This window comes from Engraulis encrasicolus, chromosome 20 (assembly GCF_034702125.1).
Source record: "Engraulis encrasicolus isolate BLACKSEA-1 chromosome 20, IST_EnEncr_1.0, whole genome shotgun sequence".
NCBI lineage: Eukaryota > Metazoa > Chordata > Actinopteri > Clupeiformes > Engraulidae > Engraulis > Engraulis encrasicolus.
The window spans coordinates 44,179,393-44,204,661 of NC_085876.1; the positions used below are offsets into that span (position 1 = coordinate 44,179,393).

At 42.8% G+C, this 25,269-nt stretch overlaps 2 protein-coding genes across 2 annotated transcripts in view; one reads left to right on the top strand and one right to left on the bottom strand.

Moving 5' to 3' along the window:
• The window catches only part of nudcd1 (NudC domain containing 1), a 125,759-nt gene extending 100,753 nt beyond the window's left edge, over positions 1–25,006 (top strand). The window contains exons 9-10 of the mRNA XM_063185987.1: positions 17,998–18,157; positions 20,905–25,006. Of these exons, the coding sequence (XP_063042057.1) occupies positions 17,998–18,157; positions 20,905–21,194 (450 nt within the window). The 3' untranslated portion in view covers positions 21,195–25,006. The remainder of the gene's footprint in view (positions 1–17,997; positions 18,158–20,904) is intronic.
• LOC134435929 (cerebellin-1-like) lies at positions 6,063–7,148 on the bottom strand. The gene has a single exon (XM_063184963.1). It carries the CDS (start codon positions 7,016–7,018, stop codon positions 6,227–6,229), a length of 792 nt encoding a protein of 263 aa, XP_063041033.1. The 5' UTR covers positions 7,019–7,148; the 3' UTR covers positions 6,063–6,226.
• Positions 25,007–25,269: the final 263 nt, after the last annotated feature.

A 25,269-nucleotide genomic window follows, 5' to 3' on the forward strand; every position in this document is an offset into this window, starting at 1 on the left:
ATAAGGGGGCTAATAATTTTGTCCTTGCCATTTTTACACTTTTTTGTGTAAACTCATTGTGAAAATGGAAAAGTCCAAATTTAACTTATTGGATACTATCTCCATGGTGTATTTGTTTCCAGAATAACATACATTTATTAATAATGATCATTCTCAATGATCAATGAAGAGATATGTCTAATTTCAGGAGGGGGGCTAATAATATCGTCCTCAACTGTATGTAGTAGTTGAATGACTAAGAGTAGAGGTGAGTGTAGTAGTTGTGACTATGACTTTGAGTGTGTTGACCTCTTTTTATACAGTTGTTATGCAAGAATGATTGGGGTGACGTTTAGCCTAGGGACGCTAATCAGACATTCCGTATTTGAGATGTTTTTTCGGGGACATGTCTGTGTATTCAGTTATCAGTGTTGTGGGAAAAGACAAACCTGTTACTGTTTATGTAGGGAGAGTGGGGCTTCATGTTCTATTTTCACCCTTTCCTGTGCAGTTAGAGTCTAACAAGTATAGAGTATGAAGCAAATACTGTACCAAATAGAGAAAGCTGAAGCATGAACCTTAAAATAGTACAGTATATCACGAAAGTGAATACACCCCTCACAGTTTTGCAGATTTTTGAGTATATCTTTTCATAGGAAAGCATTACAGAAATTTAACTTTGACACAATGATTAGTGACCTTTTAACAACATATTTAACCGCTTAAATTTCTTGTTCACTCAGAAAAAAACGAAATACAGCCATTAATGTTTGAACATGTACTCACAAAAGTGAGTACACCCCAGATTAAAATCCGGTAGAGAAGGGGCTATGTTGGCTCGAATCATCTCGAAATGAAACAAAATGAAAAGGGATGACAAGGGAGGTCATCAGTGTGCGTTTCAACCTTTCTTTGCATTGAACCTTTAAATTTTGAGTCTGCATCTGGCTTAAATAGATTAGTGTGAGATTTGAATGCAATCCTATGGAGAATATCATGATCTGCTTCAGTAGTCACAGTGCATGTTGACATGCATGTTTCTTTTAGGTGTATTTCAGATTGCCAATGTTGACAGCATTCATGCATCCCCAAACCATGTCAGTCCCACTACCATGCTTGGCTATTGAGAGGATACACCTTTTTTGTAAAACTCACTTGTTTACCACCACACATGCTTAACACCATCTAAAGCAAATTTGTTTATCTTATCTCAAAATGTTCAAAACCTAGAGTGCGCACTTCCAAGTGTATTCAGCCTAATTAGTCACGCCCACTGATTGGATACTCTTTATTAGTTACACCCAGTGATTGGATACCCCGTAGAGTTCACCAAAGAGTATCCAATCACTGGGCATGACTAATTAGGCTGATACACTTGGATGTGTGCGCACTAGGTTTTGAGAAATGCCCCATATCTCACACCTTCAATTTGTAACGGGGGCGAAATGTCTCCCCCACTGTTTCAGAAAACAGATTTATTTTTGCCATCCAAAAAAATCCATGTATTCTCTCAAACAGCCTAGGATGGCAGACTATTACATAAAATTAACACACTGGCATTTCACCATAGGCAAAGCTCTGAACCAACAGTAATTCAGTTGGATGTTCAAACGTCACAATAATGATTGAGACACAAATTAATGACCAAGACTTTTTAAATTCGTTATTGTTTTCCCCTTTTATTCGTCAAAAGATGTGATTACGTGACAGTTCACACAGCAACATTTAAGCTTTTCCAACACTACAGTAATTCTTTCCAAATTCGCAAAAAAACAACTTGTGAAAGACACTTAAGAGTTGTCAGATTTTTTGCCTGTATGTGAGCATGCTGAGTGGTTGGCTCCACTCAGAGAGGAAAGAGCAGGAAACCGCTAAATATGCTGTGATTATTGGTGCTATCATAGAGCCTGTATCCTGCTGGGAGCACCATGTTAACTTCATCCCCCACTTCCAACTGCAGAGTCACTCCACTAGACAGATAGGTGTGCTGTCCATCATTGTCAGATTCAAATAGCTGCATGAGCTGCTGTCCATTCTTGCACATCCGGATTAGGAAATGGCGATGATAGTAAATCCATAACGGTGAACCTGAAGTAGTAGACCCCCCTTACTGGAGCTGTAAAGACGCCTGACTTGCTGCTGTAGGCTTGTCCGACATTAGTGATGATTTTACTGAAGACCAAGTTCAAGTCATTATCACCAGACTGTAGGTATCCTGAGTTCGTCAGAGCTGCTGAGAACGCCACCTTAGGTGCTGTTTGAATGGTTTTCTCCAGATTGTCTACATCGGTCTTAGTGGCTGCGAGTCGGTTCTTCACTGCTGTTAGCTCTGCAACCAGCCTGGTCTCTAATGCTGCCAGCTCTGCCTTTTGTGCTGCATTTCCCCCCTTCAAGTCGCCTATCTGAGTTTCACTAGCAGCCTGCCTGATCTTCAGAGCAGCCATCTCCAGCCTCTGAGCTGCATTGTCATTCTTCAAGACCTCTACAATAGTTTCAATTACACCATTTTCTTTCTTCAAATTCTCCACTTCAGTCATCATTTCTGCTTTGGTGTCCTGTAGCATCCCCTGTAGGACCCTCTCCAGAGCTTCCACTTTAGTCTCACTGGCCACAAGCCTTTCTTTCACCAGTATATTTTCAGCCTCCATTACCTTAAGCTCATCCTGAGTGTATTTTAGAGTCACCCTGAGTTCCACCACCATATCTCTGAGTTCCTTCAGCTCAGCAGTGACGTCCAGCTGGGTAGAAACGTCAGCAGCTGCTGCAGCTCAGATGTTCTGGCTCTCTGGCTGGTCTTCAGTTTGAGTGCTCAAGGCCAGCGCTCCACACGTGGAGAACAGCAGCACGAGCAATGCCATGCCACCCCACATCTTCAAAATACTGTCAGGCAAACAAACAAACAAACAAGGGAGGGCACACATGAGTTTCAGTTTGTTCTTAGACATAACAAAACATGAGGCACTTCAGAAAACTTTTCTGGAATATAATATACTGTATGTGCTTTAATATTTCCACACTTGGAAATATTTCCGAGCTTTAGTTAACAAAGGCCTCACCTTTATGAAGATTCACTCTGTCACTCGCAAAATTCTAGAGGCTGCCACAGAAAGACTAAGAGTAGAGGCGAGTGTCAGAGTTAAAATTAGAGACTGTCACAGAAAGACTAAGAGTAGAGATATATGTAGTAGTTGAATGACTAAGAGTAGAGGTGAGTGTAGTAGTTGTGGCTGTGACTTTGAGTGTGTCGACCTATTTATACAGTTGTTATGCAAGAATGATTGGGGTGACGTTTAGCCTAGGGACGCTAATCAGACATTCCGTATTTGAGATGTTTTTTCGGGGACATGTCTGTGTATTCAGTTATCAGTGTTGTGGGAAAGTACAAACCTGTTGCTGTTTATATAGGGAGAGTGGGGCTTCATGTTCTGTTTTCACCCTTTCGTGTGCAGTTAGAGTCTAACCAGTATAGAGTATAAAGCAAATACTGTACCAAATAGAGAAAGCTGAAGCATGAACCTTAGAATAGTATTTTGGGGGGGATGCACCAAGCTGGGGGAACTCTTTGGGATGTCGTTTTGTTGTCTCATACACAGGCAAAAGAAACACACAATATGGGTGTTCCCATTTAAGCCTTGGTTACATGTCTAAATGTGCTGTGTTATGTCGCATTCCCCGGCGGTAGGAGCTTCCCAATATGCAACCAGGAGGCAGCTACCTCCCACTTGAAAGCGTTCCAACCAGCAAGTCAAACTTGAACTATTTCTATTACTGTGCATACATGCTGTGCACTATCATTGCTGTGTTAACGTCACGATTTCAAAGTCGGGGTAATTCGATTTAGCCCCAGCTCGCGACTTGAACATTCTGCTTCAACGTGCGTTCCAATGCATTTCAGCATGTAGGAGGTCAGAAATATCCCATCTCCCGCCCTCGGGGAATGCACCATTACTTTCAGTGAAGAGATCCAACCCTCCATAGTGACACCTGATTTACCTTAACAGGTAGACCCTGTAATAAATATTAATTAGGATACCATGACTGGGGCTTTTTGCATTAAAACATTACAAGTGTTTTTGTATTATTATTATTTTTGTCTTTTTTTTTTTTTTTTAGGCTTTTTTTTTTGTGCCTAGGTGTGGCGTAGCATCAAGGTGAGGAGGAGCATTGCGTCTGTACTTGGCTTTGGCGATTTAATCTAAAAAAAACCTCAAAAATCAAAGATTGATTATGCAGAATTAAGCGTTGTCAAATCAACTTTCACGAGATCACAGACAAGATATACACCGCATTCCACATTATTACGCAAATGACATAGAATATCTATACCACCAAAGCTAAACATGGCATGGAAATCTACGGGTATATTGAAGAGTGAAGTGTGGGTCACCAAACCAAACGAACAAAAACAGCTAAGAGCAAAGCATCAAGGATATCTGGGCTTCCATAACTCCCATGCAATGCCCTGCCATTGACTTCAGTGTTAAACGCAGCATTCCAGTTACAGATTATAAACAAGTTTTGAACATTGACATGTAGTTTAGAAGGTACCAAATGCCAACTAGTTTGATATAAATGGGAAAAAAAGAAAGAAAATTGGATTACAACACTACAAAACTGTTTTGTGTAATAATTTGGAACAGAGCACTTTTGTGTATTTTCAGTTTTTTATTATTTTAAAAAATAGCATTATCATTGGAAGGTTCATTCAAAAACGTTTTAATTGTACTCTAATGGCTGTTGACTTGAAAAATATGACGACTGTCATTTGTATTGATTGTTTGGGGAAACAGCGAAAAATGGCATTTGCGTGATAATGTGGAATGTGGTGTATATTGCCCACCCCTAATGGAAGTTTGGCTACTATTTATTTACAGGATTATTTCAGGATTCCTTTTTGTGTGTATGGAAGTACATGCAATATTAACAGATATGCTCTCCCTGAACACAAACTCTGACCTTTGATGAAAATATATGTTTCGTATTACACTTCGTTCCACTGCCCCTCGTTGATGTAATAGGGACAATAAGACAAATGGAAAAATAGGGCATTTGCGAAGCTGTTCAAATCCCCACTTTTATTTCATTTTACTATGTTTCTTTTTTGTAGCAACACACACACACACACACACACGCACACACACACTAATGTCTAATTTTATACACAGTGCATGAAGCCACTCAGCCTTACAAAGTGCAATTTGAGGTATGTTTTTTTATGCGCTGTGCTATGAATCCAAATCCAAATACTTCAATAAGCAACTAATTGACTAAACTAAATGAGTAGTAAACATACCAGTGTCTTTTAATGTTGCAAGGAATAATGAATTAAAGAGTAAGCACAGGCCCTGCCGTGGCCAACCAGTAGGGTACTTGTCTACCATGTGGCTGACCCTGGTTCGATTCCCAGCCCGGGTCCTTTTCCGGCCCTTCCCCATCTCCGGCCCTTCCCCACTCGCTTCCTGTCACCACCTTCACTGTCTTATCATTAATTAAGTTTTTAAAAAATCACACAAAAAATAAAGGGTAAGCACAGCTTGCCTTCCCTATTTAAAGAGTCTTTATAGCTGCACCTGTACAGCCTGTCAATACTCTCCGGGTGCAATCTAATATACACACTCCCGTTCTCCACTTGTGCTTGTGGCCTCGCCCCGCCTCCTGGCCCTGCCTGCGTCGAGAAAACAATGAAATTTCCCAGCCGACAGCCAGGACTTTTTTTCAAATGAGAAAATAACATTAGAATTGTGCTTTTGCAAGATATTTAATTTATTTCATGTCGTCGTTGACGTCATCATGAGGTCACAAGCAAGGGAGCAAGTGAGCAAGGGAGGACTGAAGTCTGCATATTGGAATTCACCCTCCATGTGTCACACCTTCATCCCCATCCCCCATCCACACTTTTTTGGAAAACACCTTCATCCCCATCAACGTCTCCCACTTTTCCAGAAACAGATTATTTTTAACATCCAAAAATTCCATGCCAACAGTCATGTCAAGTTCACGTTCAAATATCACAACATTGAAGAAGAAACAGACACAATAATGACCCAACATTTTTTTTTGTTTTAATTTTTTATTTTTCAAAATATGTGATTACATGACAGTTCAAAGCAACACTGAAGTAGCTTTTCCAACCCTAAGGTAAATGTGTCACAATCCTGTAAAAGTTGTTGTAACAATTTTGAAAGACCCCTCAGAGTAAGCTTCTTTATTCCCCCTGTATGTGAGAATGCTGAGTGGTTTACAACATTCAAAGAGGGAAGAGCAGGAAGCCACTAAATGTGCTGTGATTGCTGCCACTATCAAAGAGCTTGTAACCTGGGGGCAGTACCATGTTGACTTCATCCCCCAGCTCCAGCTCCAGAGTCATGCCACTAGAGAGATAGGTCTCGTTACCGTCAGTCTCATTTTCAAACAGCTGCATGATAACCTGCCCATTCTTACTCAGTTGGACAGTCATGCCGCTGTTGTATACTAAATCCACCACAGTGAACCTGAAGTAGTAGACCCCCCTGACTGGAGCTGTGAAGACGCCCGACTTGCTGCTGTAGGCCTCTCCGACGTTAGTGAGGACTTTGCTGAAGACCAAGTTCAAGTGCCTGTCCCCAGAGTGGACGTGTCCGAGTGGCAAAGCTGCCGTGAACGCCACCTTGGACGCCGCTTGAACGTGCATCTGCAGTACGTCCACGTCAGTCTCTGTGGCTAACAGTCTGCTCTGCATGGCTGTCACGTCTGCCCTTTGTGCTGCGTTCTCTGATTTCAGTTCATATATCTGTGTTTCGCTTGAAACCAGTCTTTCTTTCACTGCTATATTGTCAGCCTCCATGACCTTAAGCTCATCCTGAGTACTTTGTAGTGCTAGACTAAGCTTGGCCACCGTGTCTCTGAGTTCCTTCAGCTCAGCAGAGACGTCCGGCTGGGTTGAAAAGGCAGCAGCAGCCTCAATGGTCTGGCTGTGTGTCAGGCCTTCAGTCTTCATGCTCTGGGTCAGAGCTCCACACATGGAGAGCAGCATCACCAACGATGACATAATGCCCATCATCTTCAAATTACTGTAAAACAGCAACAAAAATAATTCTGAGTTCCTAGTGTCATAAAGAGATGTTATTTCAGCTAGGGATATTTAACCCATTTTGTCCTGGAGCGATATATACGCTGCATTAAGGTTCTTGAGATTTGAGAGTGAGATTAGAGCTGAAGGACCACATTCTAGTGCAAAATAAAGGTTCTAGCTTTTAAATGCACCTTATTTCATATTTGTTTTTTTGTTACTTTGTTTATTGGTAGAATTGTTCACAAGGCTTACAGTCCATTTCAATATGACAAATTCATCATCATCATCATCATCACCATTTTTTCTCTCTTCTTCTAGTTCACGATATATGCCCATACAAGACTTCAATTCTTTTCAATGACTTTTCAGCATACTACCAAATAAACTTTTTTTTTTTTTTTCCCAAATACGTAAATGACAATAGACAGTTGACACAGACAAACATATATTATTTCATATTTTTATGTGCTTCGGAGGCTGAGATATTTAGGTTTTAATAGGGAGAGGGCACCTTTTCTCAAAAAGGGCTTAGGCTAAAATGGGTTAAATGAATAAAATAAATTACAGCTAGAGACAGTAAGGGTAACACTTTATTTTACTGTCCCCAGTAAATTAATTAGGTACTGTGTAACGAAGATTCCACTGTACCTTATGTTTAGATTTAGGTTTGTACAGTGTAAATACATACTATTTATTGTCATAGTTACACTAAAGAGGACATTCAAACAAAACAAGATATGTGAACAAAGAAATCAAACACTGAACTTTCAAAGACATGCCAGTTGAAGGAACAGTAACTATGTTTTTCGAGCCACAAAATAATTATGATATTAAAATAAGGACATTTCTAACTGTATGTTGGAGTGCCTTGGTCAAGAAAAGTTTTTTTTCTTTTCAACTAACTTCCTGAAAATAAAAAAAACCTTGTTTTAGTTGTCATAACAGAGTAGCTTCAGAACACCTTTCTGACATTTATGCATGAAATATCAGCACTGCTAAAGCTGAAAACAGCTTAACCTGTACTTGGCAAGTCTTCGAAATGATGCATTATGTCCTCCAAATCCTGCGTAACCACTGACTTAATTCTTACCATGAATCAAGACAGAAATGTGTGCAGCTGAACCATACTTATCTATCGAGAGGCATTTTTGTAAACAGAATACAGGCCTGGGAGGAAGCTTGAGAATTGTGAAAATATGACTAAAAACAACTTGCCGTCTTCACCTTTAAAGTTTCAATGTATCTTACCTTCAATAAACCCCCTCTGTCACTCGTAATAGTAGTAACTGCAGCAGTACTAAAATAGGACAACTCGTCGAGACTGTGACTTTGTGTGAGCCTCTTTTTTATACAATTGCCATTATTATGCAAGAAATTCTGTGGTGACCGTGAGCCTATTAAGTCAACTAATGCCAATCAGATATCATGTATTTGATCATTTCTGAGGACCCGTCAGTGTATTTAGTTATCAATGTTGTGGGAAAGTACAAACCTGTTGCTGTTTATATGGGGCAAATGGCTCGTCATGTTTTTGTGGGGCAAATGGCTTGTCGTGTTTATATGGGGCAAATGGCTTCATGGCATGTCCTTAATTTAGCCCTTCATGTGCAAATGCTAAAAGAGAGAGATCAAGTATCAATCATGTGAATATTTACTAAATACTAAATTAACATGTACTAGTGTTAGCTTTTGGACGTTTCCACAATTCTCTTCTCCAATAAAAGTTGAAGGCTGAATGCTCTGCGTTGTGTTTTAGCTGACTCACTTGCAAAAATAAAATAAGTCTTGACTTCGTAATTAAAAGGATCGATCAGGATACAATTTATTATAGAAAAAGTGAGATTACAAAAAGAATAAGAAGAAAATAAAAGAAGTAAAAGTGGAAGAAAAATAAAGGTTAAAAAGAAATGAAAATGAGACTAAGTCTCACAGCGTCTCACTAACTAGGCAGCATCCTATCTCTGGCGAATGACAGACAATCGACAATTGACAAAATGTTTTTTATACCGTCTTCCTCATGTCAGCAGGTTACACGTAAGCTTATGCATGTATGATCTTAGTTAGGGAAGATGTCGTCCCCATGTCTATAGTAGTGATGAATCATAAAAACACATATCGCTAAGGATAGAAAATAGCCTAGGCCTAGGACACTACTGGTATCAAGAAGAAAAAAGTGTTCTAGGTGACCTTCAATGGCAGAGTCGCCAGCTCAGAGCACAAGATATCAGAAGCTAAACGTGCACATTCCTGGCCCAATTGAACACAGGAATGGCTGAAGCTTCATTGTAGAAATCCTCAACAGTGTAATCTCATTACAACAGTATGGTCATCAGTTGTTGGTCAGCTGCAAAATGCAGCAGGATATACCACTAATATTTACTAGCATGACCAAAGTACAGTACATTTTGGCACTAAAAATGTCTATTTCTGGAAATTCTAAATGGCGGACATGGAGAAGATCCCCTTTTCATGTATAATGTATTTTCATGTATCATGTATTTCCCCAGTCATAACGAATACTTAGAATTTGATGGTGAGTATTTGTGAAAAAGGTAACATTTGTGGATAGGCAGCATGAATTCTGGAAAGAAATGGCTAAAACTATTAAATAGTGCACCTTAAGGTTAAACCATGGTTCTGCAACAATTGACGCAAATTGTTGTTTGGATCTGGCCGGAAACCAGTTTTGCACTCTTTGTTCTGTGTGCCAGGTCTACTGACGCACAACAGTTTACCGCCAAAATGCGGTGGGGAGCCTATTCAAGGCCGTCGCACAGTCAGAAAATGTTTTGCGGTATGGTCATACGCAGAGGCAGATTTGACACGCTGTGCGTCCCTCCCGAGCATAAATTTGGCCTTAGCTGGCAGATGGTTGCAGTGATGAGTGGGAGAGTGTGAGCGGAAGATGAGTACTGGAGTGTGTGTAGCTTGAGACTTCTCCAAGACAGTGGGATGGTGAGGGGTGGTGGTGTTGTTGGTGTGAGGGACCAGCTCCATGCCAATGGTATGGTGAGGGGTGGTGGTGGTGATGATGGTGGGGGTGGTGGTGGTGATGATGGTGGTGGTGGTGATGGTGATGATGGTGATGATGGTGGTGGTGGTGGTGTAAGAGGCCTGCTCCATGCCAATGGTATGGTGAGGGGTGGCAGTGGTGATGATTGTGGTGGTGGTGTGAGGGGCGAGAAGTGCTGGAGAGTGTACTGTACCTTGGGCCTTGGGGGGTGGAGGTGCTACGAGTGTGTAGCTTGAGCCTTCTCCATGTCAATGGGATGGTGAGGGGTGGTGGTGAGGTGAGGGGTGGCGGTGGGGGTGTGAGAGAGGCCTGCTCCGTGCCAATGGCATTGTGAGGGGTGGTGGTGGTGATGATGGTGGGGGTGGTGGTGGTGGTGAGGAGCAAGAAGTGCTGGAGAGTGTACTGTACCTTGGGCCTTGGGGGTGGAGGTGCTACAAGTGTGTAGCTTGAGCCTTCTCCATGTCAATGGGATGGTGAGAATGTGAGAGGGAGATGAGTACTGTAGTGTTTGTACCTTGAGCCTTCTCCAAGACAATGGCATGGTGATGGGTGGCAGTGGTGGTGGTGGTGTGAGGGGCCTGCTCCTTGCCAATGGGATGATGAGAGGGAGTGGTGGTGCTGGTGGTGCTGGTGCTGGTGGTGGTGGTGGTGGTGGTGGTGGTGGTAGGAGNGGCCTGCTCCATGCCAATGGCATGGTGAGGGGGGGTGGTGGTGGTGGTGGTGTGAGGGGCCTGCTCCTTGCCAATGGGATGGTGAGAGGTGGTGGTGGTGGTGGTGGTGGTGGTGGTGGTGGTGGTGGTGGTGGTGGTGGTGGTGGTGGTGGTGGTGGTGGTGGTGTTGTTGGTGTGAGAGGCCTGCTCCATGCCAATGGTATGGTGAGGGGTGGCGGTGGTGATGATGGTGGTGGTGGTGGTGGTGGTGGTGTGACAGGCGAGAAGTGCTGGAGAGTGTACTGTACCTTGGGCCTTGGGGGGTGGAGGTACTACGAGTGTGTAGCTTGAGCCTTCTCCATGTCAATGGGATGGTGAGGGGAGGTGGTGGGGTGAGGGGCAGTGGTGGTGGTGTAAGAGGCCTGCTCCATGCCAATGGTATGGTGAGGGGTGGTGGCGGCGGTGGTGGGGGGAGTGGTGGTGGTGGCAGTGGTGGTGGTGGTGTGAGGGGCCTGCTCGATGCCAATGACATGGTGAGAGAGTGTGGTGGTGGTAGTGGGGGTGGTGGTGGTGTGAGGGGCGAGAAATGCTGGTGTGTGTGGTGATGGTGGTGAGGAGGAGGAGTGTGGGATGGTGAGGGGGGTGGTTGATGGTGGTGTGAGGGTCCTGCTTTGTGCCAATGGTATGGTGAGGGGGGTGGTGATGTTGATGGTGGTGGTGGTGGAGAGTGTACTGTACCTTGGGCCTTGGGGGGTGGAGGTACTACGAGTGTGTACCTTGATCCTTCTCCATGTCAATGGGATGGTGAGGGGTGGTGGTGAGAGGGAGATGAGTACTGTAGTGTTTGTACCTTGAGCCTTCTCCAAGACAATGGCATGGTGAGGGGTGGCAGTGGTGGTGGTGGTGGTGGTGTGCGGGGCGAGAAGTGCTGGAGTGTGTACTGTGCCTTGGGGGGGTGGAGGCACTATGAGGAGTGTTTGAGAGGATACCGGTGTGTGGGTTTGTGTGGGGGGGGTAGGGGTGCTGGAAGACAGTACCTACTGACAGGTGGGTGGTGAGGCGTGTGTGTGTGTGTGTAGGAAGAGTGTCTGTATGTATCTTGGAGCGGCTCCACATGCGGAACTGTGCAGGAAGGTTCCTGTCAGGAGGGACCCTCCAAGGGGACTTGTGGCCCTACGCTACATTAACCAGTCACAGCAGAGAAGGGGGGAAGGGGAATGTACAGGTGGAGGGAGGGGGGGTTGGGAAAGACACAGATGGCTACAGGGGGAGAGAGAGAGAGAGAGAGAGAGAGAGAGAGAGAGAGAGAGAGAGAGAGAGAGAGAGAGAGAGAGAGAGAGAGAGAGAAAGATAAAGAGGGGAAAGGGTAAGAAATACAAGCAGGTAGAGGAGGGGTGGGTGAAAGAGTGGAAAAAAACACACGGGGTGAAAGGGAATGAGAGAGGAAGGTGAAATAGGGCAATGACAAAAGACGGAGAGCAGACGGAGAGAGGTGGAGGGAAGTGAGATTGAGAGAAAAAATGAGGGAGAGAGACACAGTACAGTATGCGAATGGAGAACACAATATAATAGTAGGCAAATGGAGAACATAGTACAGTACTCGAATAATAATAATAATTGTATTTGTATAGCACTGTATCATACAAGGCATGGTGTAGATTGGTTCACTGTTTCGCTCAATTAGTGACATTCATTCCTTTCCTAAATAAGGAAAATAGCTGATTGTCCATAAAAGAGGGATGTATTTAATTGACTGCTTTATTCAAATTACGAACAAACTTTTGAGCTTCGCTAATAGTTTAAATCATGTCACATAAATTGGTAATTACATCTCCAGTTGCTTTAATTATATTCACAAAGTACATTTCTCATTACGTTTCTCAGATTTAGAAGTTGTAACCTTTTTTTCTAATTACTATTTTAATCCAATGTTCATGTTCTGCACACTGTATCACTACCAACAAGCAAACAAAAACTGCTCTTTTTATATAAGCCTGCATCCTTCTTTGTAAACTTTGTCCTGGGGTTTTAGAAGATAATGAGTGTGTCATAATGGCCATCAGGCCACGAGGCAGCGCAGGAGAAATGCCGTCCTGCTGTGCACGAGATGGGGAAGTTACCCCTCCAGACACACGCACACACACACACACGCACGCATGCACACACACACTGGTCTTCTGTAATAGACACACGCACACACTCTGCTCAACTGTAATAGACACACACACACACACACACACACACACACACACACACACACACACACACACACACACACACACACACACACACACACACACACACACACAATGGTCTTCTGTAATAGACACACGCACACACTCTGCTCAACTGTAATAGACACACACACACACACACACACAGCTCTGCTGTAATAGACTTACACACACACACACACACACACACACACACACACACACACACACACACACACACACACACACACACACACCTACACACAGACACACACACACAAACAAACTCTAGCTATGTTGTGCCTTGATAGCCAGGTCCATTAAGCCTGAGCTAATGCCATTGTCTGATTAGCTGTGGAGATGGGGATAGAGAATAGGGTTGGGGTGGCACAGTTGAGCCATCTTTATTAGTGGTAGAGATGGCAATAGAGAATAGGGTGTTTGGGTGGGGAAGCCATAACGCCCTGGTGTGTCTTGTTTTCGCTCCATCTCCTTTGCCGAACCCTTCAACCACTTAGGGGCAAATCCAGATTTACTGTATTTGAGTAAAAAAAAAAAACATTAAAGGTGCACCGTGTAATCAGAGATTCAAAGAGGGAAGAGCAGGAAGCCACTAGGGTATATAGTATATAGAGATTTGCCAATGTAATACAGTTAGGGCCAGAAATATTGGGACAGCAACACAATTATCATCCTTTTCCACCCTATACCCCACCACAATGGATTTGAAATAAAACAAACAAGCTGTGCATTAACTGTAGACTCTCAGCGTTAATGTGAGGGTGTTAAAATCCATATCGCATAAACGTTTTTTTTTGTGTGTTGCCCACTTTTCAAGGGATCAAAAGTAATTGGACAGTAGGCTTCTCAGCTATTTTCCAGTCAGATGTGTGTTATTCCCTTACTACACCACAGTGTTTCCCACAGAAATTTTGGAAACTATGGAGGCAGCCGGGGTTTATTTTGTCCGGGGGGGGGGGGGGGGGGGGGGGGGGGGGGGGGGGGGGGGGGGGGGGGTGGTCTTCTCACACGGGCCTTTTTTTTGGGGGGGGGGGGGTGTATTCTTGCAGCGTAAATGCAAAACGGCAAAACAATGACTACAGTATGAAATTGGCGCATGGAGAAACTGTAGGCCTGGGCCTATATTTCAGCCATTTATATTTTGAGAAATAAGGCTACATAAGATTTTACCCATGACACATGACTTGTATAATAGTAGTACATTGTCATTGTCAAAAAATGCAGTACAGTGAATAATTTCTGTTTACAACACAGTTTCATTCGTCCCTCATGCAGGGGTCTGGGAAACAATAAAACAAAATAGGAGCAGAGATAAGAATTTAAGAGCACTGTGAAATTGTTAACGCATAGACAAAAAGGGTCTTAGAGGGTAGGCTATGCCTTTTCCCCCACACATATCTGTAGGCGTACACATTCTACATGAGGGGTGCTGGTCACAGGGCCAGTTTTTTCCAAATTCCTCCCATTAAAAGGGCTGAACAACATATTACACATTTATGTCTATATTCACATTCATTACACATTAATTTCTATATGCAGCCCGATGTCTCCTCTGCTGTGTCAATGAAGGTCTGTCACCAAACTCATTACAACTGTAAAACAAAGCCTAGGGAGTGTTAGTAAACTCATCCCAACTGTCCCTTCTCTGAAGGTGTTTTATATTGCTCCCAAACCCAAGTAAACTACAACAACTTGACTAGGCTTTTGATCCCTGTCTTTCAAGCACTTGTGGTTCTCTCTATAGCAGGGGTGCCCAACCTTTTTTTTAACCAAGATCTACTTTTGAAGTTGATGGTCTGCCGTGATCTACCAAGTCAAATTCAAGGATGTCAGTATGAAAATTTAAGACCACCATTTATTAATCACCATTATTATGAACAAAATGTTTTCAGTAGGCTACTATGGCCGTATCTTTTCAGTGTGTTTTTAAAGTGTGTTGAATCTTTACAAAGCAATGCAGCACTGATAGTATGCAGAGATAATTTCAGTCATACACAAGTCATAAACAACTGAAACAATTTCAAAATGATAAACATTTGGTATATAAAAGGCACATAGGCCCTATTTCTAAAATAAGATGCATTATCATGCCTTCAGTGGTATAGGCTACAAATTAAAAAGGGCTCAGAAATTCACCATTTGTTATGGGTAAATAGTAGGCTACTATGAGAGAGAGAGAGAGAGAGAGAGAGAGAGAGAGAGAGAGAGAGAGAGAGAGAGACAGAGAGAGACAGAGAGAGACAGAGAGAGAGAGAGCAATGAGAGAACTCATTGGATTGGTTAACACCCCTGTTAAGTGTGACTTCTTCTATGAAGGTTTTTTTTTCAGCTCTCTGGGACAGTAGCACAGCAAAGGCTTTCTATTGTGAGTTTGGCCAATCGTTTTGTCCACAACTGAAGCAAGAAACAGCACAAATTGAAGTGAATTCCATACATGTCAACAACTAACATTTCCCTTACACGCAGCACGCGATGTAAACGCAGTTAGCGATGATGCATGCGACTAGCGATTTGGACGAAGATCCTCGCATATCGGCGTGTCATAACGCATCGTTGCGCACATGTTACTCACCCGATGTTACACGTGTGCACACATGAATCAACTGTAATACCCTTACGGTCACTTCCTAATGCTTTCCCCTCATTCTGTGTTACCGTGGGACTACTTATCTAACCAATACAGAGTCTATAGGATGTATTTACTCCAGGAGGAAAATGCGAAGGAAATTCAAAATCGTAATTCAAATCGTTTTTAACAAAAACGGATATCGTTAAAAAAAAAAAAAAGTAAAAAAATTTTTTTTTTTTTTTTTTTAAATTTAAACTATGTATGGGAAACAATGTATGGGAAACACTACACCATCACCAAGATGTCAATACAAGGTCTTAGAGTTCATTTGAAGTGTTCCATTTGCATTTCCATGTATTTTTACGGAATATCCATGATATCCAAAGTCCACCTGTCACCATCAGTGATGTAAGCCATCATAAGGTTGAAAAAAAGCAAAACAAACCCATTTGAGAGATGGGGAAACATTGAGTATGACTAATTCAAGAGTTCAGAATGTTGTAAAAAAAAAATACCAGAGCAACACCAAATTACCTGGCAGACATGGAAGACAAATGCTGTGGATGACAGACAATATTCTGTATCTGGTGAACAAAAACCCATCTCCTAACATTTGGCCAGACGTAGAACAGTGTTCAGGTGAACGGTGGATATATGTCCAAGGCAACAATCAAGAAAAAGATCAAGAACATTGAGGAACACTTCACCATAGGAAATACAGAGGGTTTACTAAAAGATGTAAATTATTGATTGCATCAGAAATAGCAATACCAGATTTGGCTTTGCCAAACAACGTCTAAAAAGACTGTATAGGTCTTGAGCTACATCCTATGGACAGAGGAGACAAAAATCATCTTGTACAAGGGTAATGGGAAGAAAGGAGTATAGAAAAGGGAAGAAACTGCTCATGATTCAAAGCATACTACCCAATCAGTGAATCATGGTGGTGGTAGTGTCATGGTGTGGGCATGCATATCTGTCAATACTATTTTCCCCTTGTATTTATTGATGATGAGGACTACCGACAAAAGCCACAGGATGAATTCTGAAGATTTTCAGGCTATATTATCATGTCATATTAAACCTAATGGTTCTGAACTCATTGGACAATGCTTCACAGTGCATATGGACAATGACCCAAAGCTTCATCTGAAAGCCACTAAGCCATTTCTACCCCCAAAAAAGTGGAATATTATTCAATGACCCAGTCAATTACCTCACCTGAGTACGGTTGAGCAAGCGTTTCACTTGCTGGAGGCAAAGCTGAAGAGAAAATACCATAAGAATGAGCAGGAACTGAAGACTGTTGCAATAGAGAGCTCACCATAGCATCACCAGGGATAAAACCCAGTGTCTATTGATGTCTATGGATTGCAAATTACAGGCTGTAACTGACTGGAAAGTATTTGCAACCAAATAATTAAAAATGGAAAGTTTGATGTACAAATACTAGACTGTCCAATTACTTTTGGTCCCTTAAAAATGGGGTGGCACTGATAGAAAATGTCATAATTCCTTCACAGTTCACTCGATTTGGACGCAAACACCCCCATATTAAAGCTGAAAGTCTGCTGTTAATGTACATCTCGTTTGTTTCATTTCAAATCCATTGGGATGGTGTACAGCAACAAAGAGATGAAAATTGTGCAGATGTCCAAATATTTATGGCCCTAACTGTAGGTTGCTCTGGGCACCTAACGTGACCAGGTTCCGGTCTGCCTAAAGGGCCGTGTCATAATACTCCTAGCATTGAATAGAACAGTCCTTAGGTCTGCCTAAAGGGGGATTTCCCCCCATCCCCTTTGCAATAATAGAACCCGGAAACAATGGGCCAATGGAACCTCTCTCTCTCTACTCTCTCTGGTGTAATATTGTTATGTAGTCCATTTCCAGAAGTATTGCTTTATTACTTTGTAAATATTCATGAAAAGACTCAATTTTACTATAGTCAGCACAGTTTCATTGAGCAGCATAGTTGCAATACCTACTCTGGCCACCATCCTACACAATGCACCTGTAACGAAATCCTACGATGCATCAACAGTAGTCCAGACGAATATCCACAAGGAGTAAAAAGTCTACAAACCTTCAACTCGATCACAGGCTAGCTTCCACGCTAGCGTTCACGAAAGGTTTTCGAGGGTGACCCCTGACCTCGGCATGATCCTTTTGTAGGCCCAGAGGTCAGGCGGCGCCCCCATGTGGACTGGACATGTCAGTGTTCTGTCTGAGCTATGCATTAACATGCTAACTTTACAACAATAACTGTAACTTAACCTTCTTGGTTTCTCTCTCTCGCTCTCTCTCTCTCTCTCTTTCCCTCTCTCTCTCTCTCTCTCTCTCTCTCTCTCTCTCTCTCTCTCTCTCTCTCTCTCTCTCTCTCTCTCTCTCTCTCTCTCCTTCTCCCCCCCCTCTTGTATTGTATATAACAACCTTATTGTAAATAAATAACTTTTTAAAATCTAAATCTTTCTCTCTCTCCTCCCCCCCTCTCTCTCCAGGTGAATCTGGGCAGTCACCAGTTCCTGTTTGGTGTGGAGGTGGGCGCGGGGGACATGCCGTGTCTGTGCCTGAGGCACGACGTAGACGCTCTGCTGTGGCAGCCAAGGCCCGAGCAGCCGGACCACATGTGGGAACACATCGCTACCTTCAACGCCCTTGGTGAGGAGGAGTGAGTGAGTGAGTGAGTGAGTGAGTGAGTGAGTGAGTGAGTGAGTGAGTGAGTGAGTGAGTGAGTGAGTGAGTGTGCGAGAGAGAGAGAGAGAGAGAGAGAGAGAGAGAGAGAGATACACTGCAGGAGAGCAAGAGATAGATGGCAGGAGAGAGAGTGTGTGAGAGAGAGCGAGAGAGAGAGAGAGAGAGAAAGGTGCACAAGTGCACAGGTGGAGGACAGTTTTCATTCCCTGTGTGTATGTCTGTGTACAGTATCTGTTTGCACATGTCTGTGTGTCTTATTGCTTCTGTGTGTGTCCTTTGCTCCGTGTTTCTCACTATACTTATGCCATGTCTTTGGGAGTCCGTTTGTGTCTCTGGTTTGACTGTTTTATGGGCTTTCGTTTGGGTGTGTGTGTGTGTGTGCGCGTGCGTACGTGAGTGTGAGTGTGTGTGTGTGTGTGTGTGTGATTGAGCGGGAGAGTGTGTGTGTCTGTGTGTGTTTGAGCGGGAGAGTGTGTGTGTCTGTGTGTGTTTGTTTAGCTCCTGGATGTTTTGGCATGGCTTAATCCTTCTAGGTGACCCCTGTAAGCACGCGGATTGCAGTGTTGCTTTTATTGTTCCTGTTCCTTTCATTGTTCTTTTGAAGCCATTTCATTCTGTTTTCCATTTTTTTCCCCTTTGGTTTCTTTTTTTTTCTCACGTCTGTTGTCTTGTGCTTTGCAAAAAGGAGAAAAAAAACTGTTTTGCTTCCAAGCTGCAGCAGCCGTACATAGATAGCATTGTGTGCATGGACACCTCTGTTCTTTGCATAATGAGGCTCCATTGGCAGCCTAAAAAAGACATCACAGAAGAAACGCTGGGCTCGTTGCCACAAAAATGCTGTTTCTCTTTTCAAGCTTGCCCAGTGCGCGTGTTTTTATTGCATATTTGTATATTTTTTATTTATTACAGTTATTTACATTTTTTTTGTTCGTTTATATTTTAAAATAGCCATATTTATGCACATAAAATTCATTTGGAGCTTCTGTAAATCGTTTTTTTTTTGTTTTTTTTAGATTTATCTTTTTATTTTTGTTGTTTGTTTTTATATAGCCATATTTCTGCATATAAAACCCATTTGGGATATTTCATCATATTTATGGGCGGATGTTTCATCATGTTTATGTGCGGTTGACAGAGGAGGTCGTGTGGTAAAGACGGGGCTGGACTGGCCATCTGGCATAGGGGGCATTTCCCGGTGGGCCCTGTACCCTCGTGGGCCCCTATTTTCAGAAATGTTTTTAAAAAATTATATACAGTATATATGTTTTTTTTTTAACCTTTTCCCCGCACCCTTGTGGGCCCCTATTTTCAGAAAAGAACTTTTTAACACCTTTCTGAACACCTTGTTAACACCTTTCTGAAAGTAGGGGCCCACGAGGGTCCGGGGCCCACCGGTGAGTCAGTTCTACTCCGCTAATTATGAGGCCCCTTTAAGCCAAAAGTGCCTGGGCCCTATTTCTCCCCCAGTGCAGCCCTGTGGTAAAGACATTAGCACAGCCGGAGCGTAGCCATCAGCCTACTGCAGTCCACATCCAGCTGCGCTATACATGCTGTGTGCTTGAATTTAAAAGACAAAAAAAAAGATTTTCTTCTGCATATTATGCAAACCGTTAAAAAAAAAAGATTTTCTTCTGCATATTATGCAAAGTGTTATTGCTTCATTTACAAAGAGAGAGAAATGACAGTAGTGTCTTAGTGGTCACCACACCACAGGTGGTATACGGCTCTGGGTATTGGACAAACAAAAAAACCTACAATATTCTTACATTAGTTTTAAATAGCTAGAGTTTTCAATAGCCCATTACAGCTTGTTCATGACCATATTGCTAATATACTTGCAGGGTTTGCCTATAAAGGGACAGGGAAGACCAGTTATTTCTTTCTCACGACTGGTTGCTGTTTAATGTTCTGGACACAGACAGTATTAGTATTAAAGTTCGTCGAAGCTATTTGGGTTTAAATCCACTTTCAACTGTTTCTGTTTCACTTATTAAAATGACTTCACAACTTGAAATGTTTCTCCCTCCTGTGGTTTAACAACTTATGTTGTTTTTTCATACAACTGTAACCAGTGGTCAAGTTGTAAAATGAAACCAGGGGGGATGGTCAGAGATTGATTCTGATTATCGGGGGTTTCTCCCCCGAGAACATTTTGAAAATGTAATTGTTTAAAAGTGCAATTTTAACACAAAAGGTGAAGAAGGGAGTCCTGTTTTAGAGGGGGATGATTTTTTTTAACCATTTTCATAGAGGGGGATGATTTATTTAGACCATTTTCATTGTTGGGGGGGATGGCATCCCCCCTCATCCCCGGACAACTCGATCCCTGACTGTAACTGAAATGGAGCTTCTACATTGTGACCTAGTGTTTATCATTCACAGGTTACGTCCAGGCGTCAAAGCCTGTTTGTATTTAAATCCACAAATTTCACAACTGAAATCTTTTTCTCTCCCCATGGTTTAACAACATATGTAGTTTTTTCATACAACTGTGACTGAAATGGATCTTCTGCATTGTAACTTGCTGCATCATGTTTTTTGTTCAAAGATTAGACTGTTTCTAGGTTTACTTTTGTTGTCTTTGTGTGTCTTAAGGGGTCCTCAAGTCCTTTTATCTGAATGTTCAGCACTTTGGTCAGCTATCTTCTTGTATTTTTAAAGTGCTCTATAAATAAACTTTTACTTGACTTGACTGGTTTTGTCATTGGCAGGTTACGTCCAAGCCTCCAAGCGGGACAAGAAGTTCTCCACCTGCTCGCCGGACTTCTCCTTCGCCGCGCTGGGCGAGTGCCTGCGCCGCGTCTTCCTGTACCGCCAGCCGTCGCCCGTGGACACCGTGCTCTTCAACCGCAAGGAGGGTCGTCAGGTGGGCCAGGTTGCCAAGCAACAGGTGGCCAGCCTGGACACCGGCGAGGTCACGCTCGGTTTCCGGGCGTCCAGAGAGAGACTCTACGTGCTCACCTCAGGACACCTGTTTGTGCTCAAGATCAACAACCAGTGAAGCAGCACAACACACACACACACACACACACACACACACACACACACACACACACACACACACACACACACACACACACACACACACACACACACACACACACACACACACACACACACACACACGTCCAAAGACAGAGAGACTAGGTGACCTTCCAACACCTGTTGTTGGCTCACAAGATCAACAACCAGTGAAGCAGCAGAACTCTCACGAGTATGTATGTGCACACGCACACACAGACGCACGCATGCACGCACGCACGCACACACACACACACACAAAGGCACGGGCGTGCGCACACACACACATGGGCGCGCAGGACTGAAGAAGGGATTTTTATTTTCTTTGTTTTGCTGATGTCTCAGGTGCTCACAGAAGAGGACTGAGACTGTAACCAATCACAGAAGAGGACTGAGACTGTAACCAATCACAGAAGAGGACTGAGACTGTAACCAACCACAGAAGAGGACCAAGACCGCATCCAATCCGCAACAGGCCCTGAGCTATGAATATTGGACCCAAGGAATGGCACAAGACCAGAATATATGAATTAGCCTGTACTTTAACCATGTACACAGCCCCTCATGAATACTGAACATGGAGTGAAAGTTAAAAGTGAAAGCCCATTGGGAAACTCCAACTCCCATTGTCATTGTGACACAGCACTCCACAGCACACAAGTGAACACTGCACACTGCACACGACGAAATTGCATTTATGCCTCACCCGTGCAAGGGGGCAGCCCTCAGTGGCGCCCCATGGGGAGCAGTGCGGTGGGACGGTACCATGCTCAGGGTACCTCAGTCATGGAGGAGGATGGGGGAGAGCACTGGTTGATTACTCCCCCCACCAACCTGGCGGGTCGGGAGTCGAACCGGCAACCTTTGGGATGCAAGTCTGACGCCCTAACCGCTCACCCATGACTGCCCTAAAGCTTGGAGCTAGGAGTAATTCATTCATTACTGTAACCACCATGTACAGAACAACTTGCCTGATTACCATTATTGTCGTGCGTAATGTAGGGCTCGTGGCAAGCTTATGGAGGGCCAAAACAACCGGGAGCTTCTGCAGTGTGCAGGTATATCTTTCCGGTAACACTTTATTTTAGGCATACATCTGTTAGCACTAATACATACAATGTGCCTGTATAAGTAACTTGTAAGGCATGTACAAAGCAAAATAAAACATTTGTTAGGCATGTATTCGCAAATGTCTTGTTCATGCACAATAAGGGATTTATTACCAATTTAACCTTGGTAAGGACCTAGTAGGCCTTAGCGTTTGCTTAGTACATGCCTTACAAGTTACTTATGCAGGCATTAACATTGTATGTATTAGTGCTAATAGATGTATCCCTAAAATAAAGTGTTACCATCTTTCCTTAAACTTAATGAATCCCCAAAGGGGCAATAGTGTGCTGCCTGGCCATGCATGCAAGACATTAGTAAGACAGTGACATAAATTAACCTCCACTGTGATCAGCATGTACAGAACAAGTGCTGCTGTATCAGGATCCGCTGTTAGGCTAGATTCTACTGCATGTGTGTACTCCCTGAGCAATCAACCCAAGAGTGACGTCAGATCAGCTGTTAGGTTAGATTCAGAGGTGGGCAAACTCAGGCCCGGGGGCCACATGTGGCCCGCCAAGCTATTTCATCTGGCTTGCAGAACCTTTACAAGAAAGATGACTTAAAATCACCCAACATTCTTAAAAAGGTTAACCAAAACAATGATTTTGAGGTTTTCAGATTCACCCAACATTCTTCAAATGGTTAACCAAAACAATGATTTTGAGGTTTTCAGATTCACCCAACATTCTTAAAAAGGTTAACCAAAACAATGATTTTGAGGTTTTCAGATTCACCCAACATTCTTAAAAAGGTTAACCAAAACAATGATTTTGAGGTTTTCAGATTCACCCAACATTCTTCAAATGGTTAACCAAAACAATGATTTTGAGGTTTTCAGATTCACCAAGGCTTCTGTATTAAAGGCTACTAAATACATTTCATTACAATGTGCAGGATTGAAATGGCCCAAAAATAATGTTATTGCAACATACATTATTTCTTGTGCCTGCGACATCTGGCACTTTGGCCAATATTCTAAAATCACTGTGGCCCTTGAGCCAAAATAATTGCCGACTCCTGATTCTACTGCATCTGTGCTCCCCAAGCAATCAACCCAGGAGTGACTTAGAGCTCAGTGTATTAATTAACTGTACTGTAACCATGTACCAAACTGTTCAATCTTGCATCAGGCACATCTGGAAAGATAATCATATGCATCTGTTGTTCCTGGGCAACAGGTTCAAATGAGAAATGGTTGACATGCCCTACAAAGCAAAAAGGCAGTACCTTCGTTGTTGTTTAAAAGGAGTTACTATGACTTTAATGACATATATATCAAAGTTTAAATTTAAACAAAATGATGCACAACTGCACAAGAAGTGGTTATATAAAGAAACAAAACTGCTGAATGTCAATAATCTCCCCAAAACTACTTTGGACTGGACTGCATTATCATTTAAGTCATTTTACTCAGTTTGGAGCTCCGCACAGTTACTGCCTTTTTGCTTTGTAGGGCAACACTGGCCAAATACATATGCAGCAGTAGACATCATAAAAGCTGATTTAAATGGCTAATAGCTACCCATATCAATTTTGATTCGTTAGTACGTAGATACAAGACACATTTCAAACACCTAATCTTTCAGCCGTCAGGGTTTGAGCTGGGTGTCATGAGTTCTACTCTACTCATAATAAGTCTGGCATTTTCTTGAGGCAACCTGTATGTCTCTCAGTCTTGGACGGACGGGAGTACGTATTGTAAATATACTCTCATGTGATTGGACCGATGCGAGTACATATTATCAATATACTCTCATGTGATTGGACCGCTGAGCTTGACAAGTTCATAGATGAACCAAATGTTCCGCCATCTTGGAACCATAGCGAATTGGTGCCATCTTGGATGTAGCAATGAATTTTTAAAGGAGCACAGAATTAAGTCCTCATTCCAGTGTATGTACTGACGATTTGCATTGTATTTCAGATGATTCGGGCTTTGCAGCGGCCCTGCATCTGTCCAATCGTGATCATGTCTTTGTCAGGGTACATACAGTACTCTTCCTCCCTGTGTGTCTGTCTCCTCCAGGTGTAAGCAAATAAATGGGTAAATACAAACGAAAAGCTTTCAGTTGCTAGACCTTCATCATGGAGAAGTGCATGTGAACATTCGTTTCTATTTTCTCATCATCTCCACTTGCCGCTAGGGGTGGGATATCGGTATCGGTGTATCGGTATCCGGTTCAGATATCAACATAATTCAGAGATCGGATCGGATCGGAATTTTCCCAAAATATCGGAATTTTCCCAGTACTGACATTGAGCCAGGTGTAATGTTAATTTGAAGTCATAGCACTTAAAATTAAAGTTTTCAGGATGGGATTGTTACTTTTTTTACTTGTTACTTTTACTTATGAATTAGTTTCCTGTTCTTATGACTTCCTTTTCTGACCAAATAGTCATCTTGGGCCTACCTCAAGTTGAAACCCATGCATATATGAGGTTTTGGTATTGGATCGGAGTAGTATCGGTATCGGCAGATATCCAAATTTAGATATTGGGATCGGATCGGAAGTGAAAAAATGTGTATCGGTGCATCTCCACTTGCCACAGATGAGCCGTGACCTTTAACTCGTAGGCAAATAAATAACATGTTCCAGACAAGAGACTCTTCACATCACCTCAATGAATGTACAAGAAATGAGTTAACTAATTATCATATCTCGTGGACTGCATTACATTTCTTCAGAGATGAACTACAGTACATTAGGAGATTAGCAGTGGCTGATTGCTAATGACGCCATTAGCTGAGTCCTCCTCAGCCATCTGTAAGCTCATGATTAGCAGGGGCGTAGCAGCTAATTGTGGTCCCTATGTGTCTAATGGGCACCTAATCAGCTCCAATGGACCCCGCAGCCATATACAGTATCTACGTAAATCGGACTGTGTTTTGGCCCCCTATATATGGTGAATTCAGGTAAATTGGGCCACTTTTTTGCATATAAGTG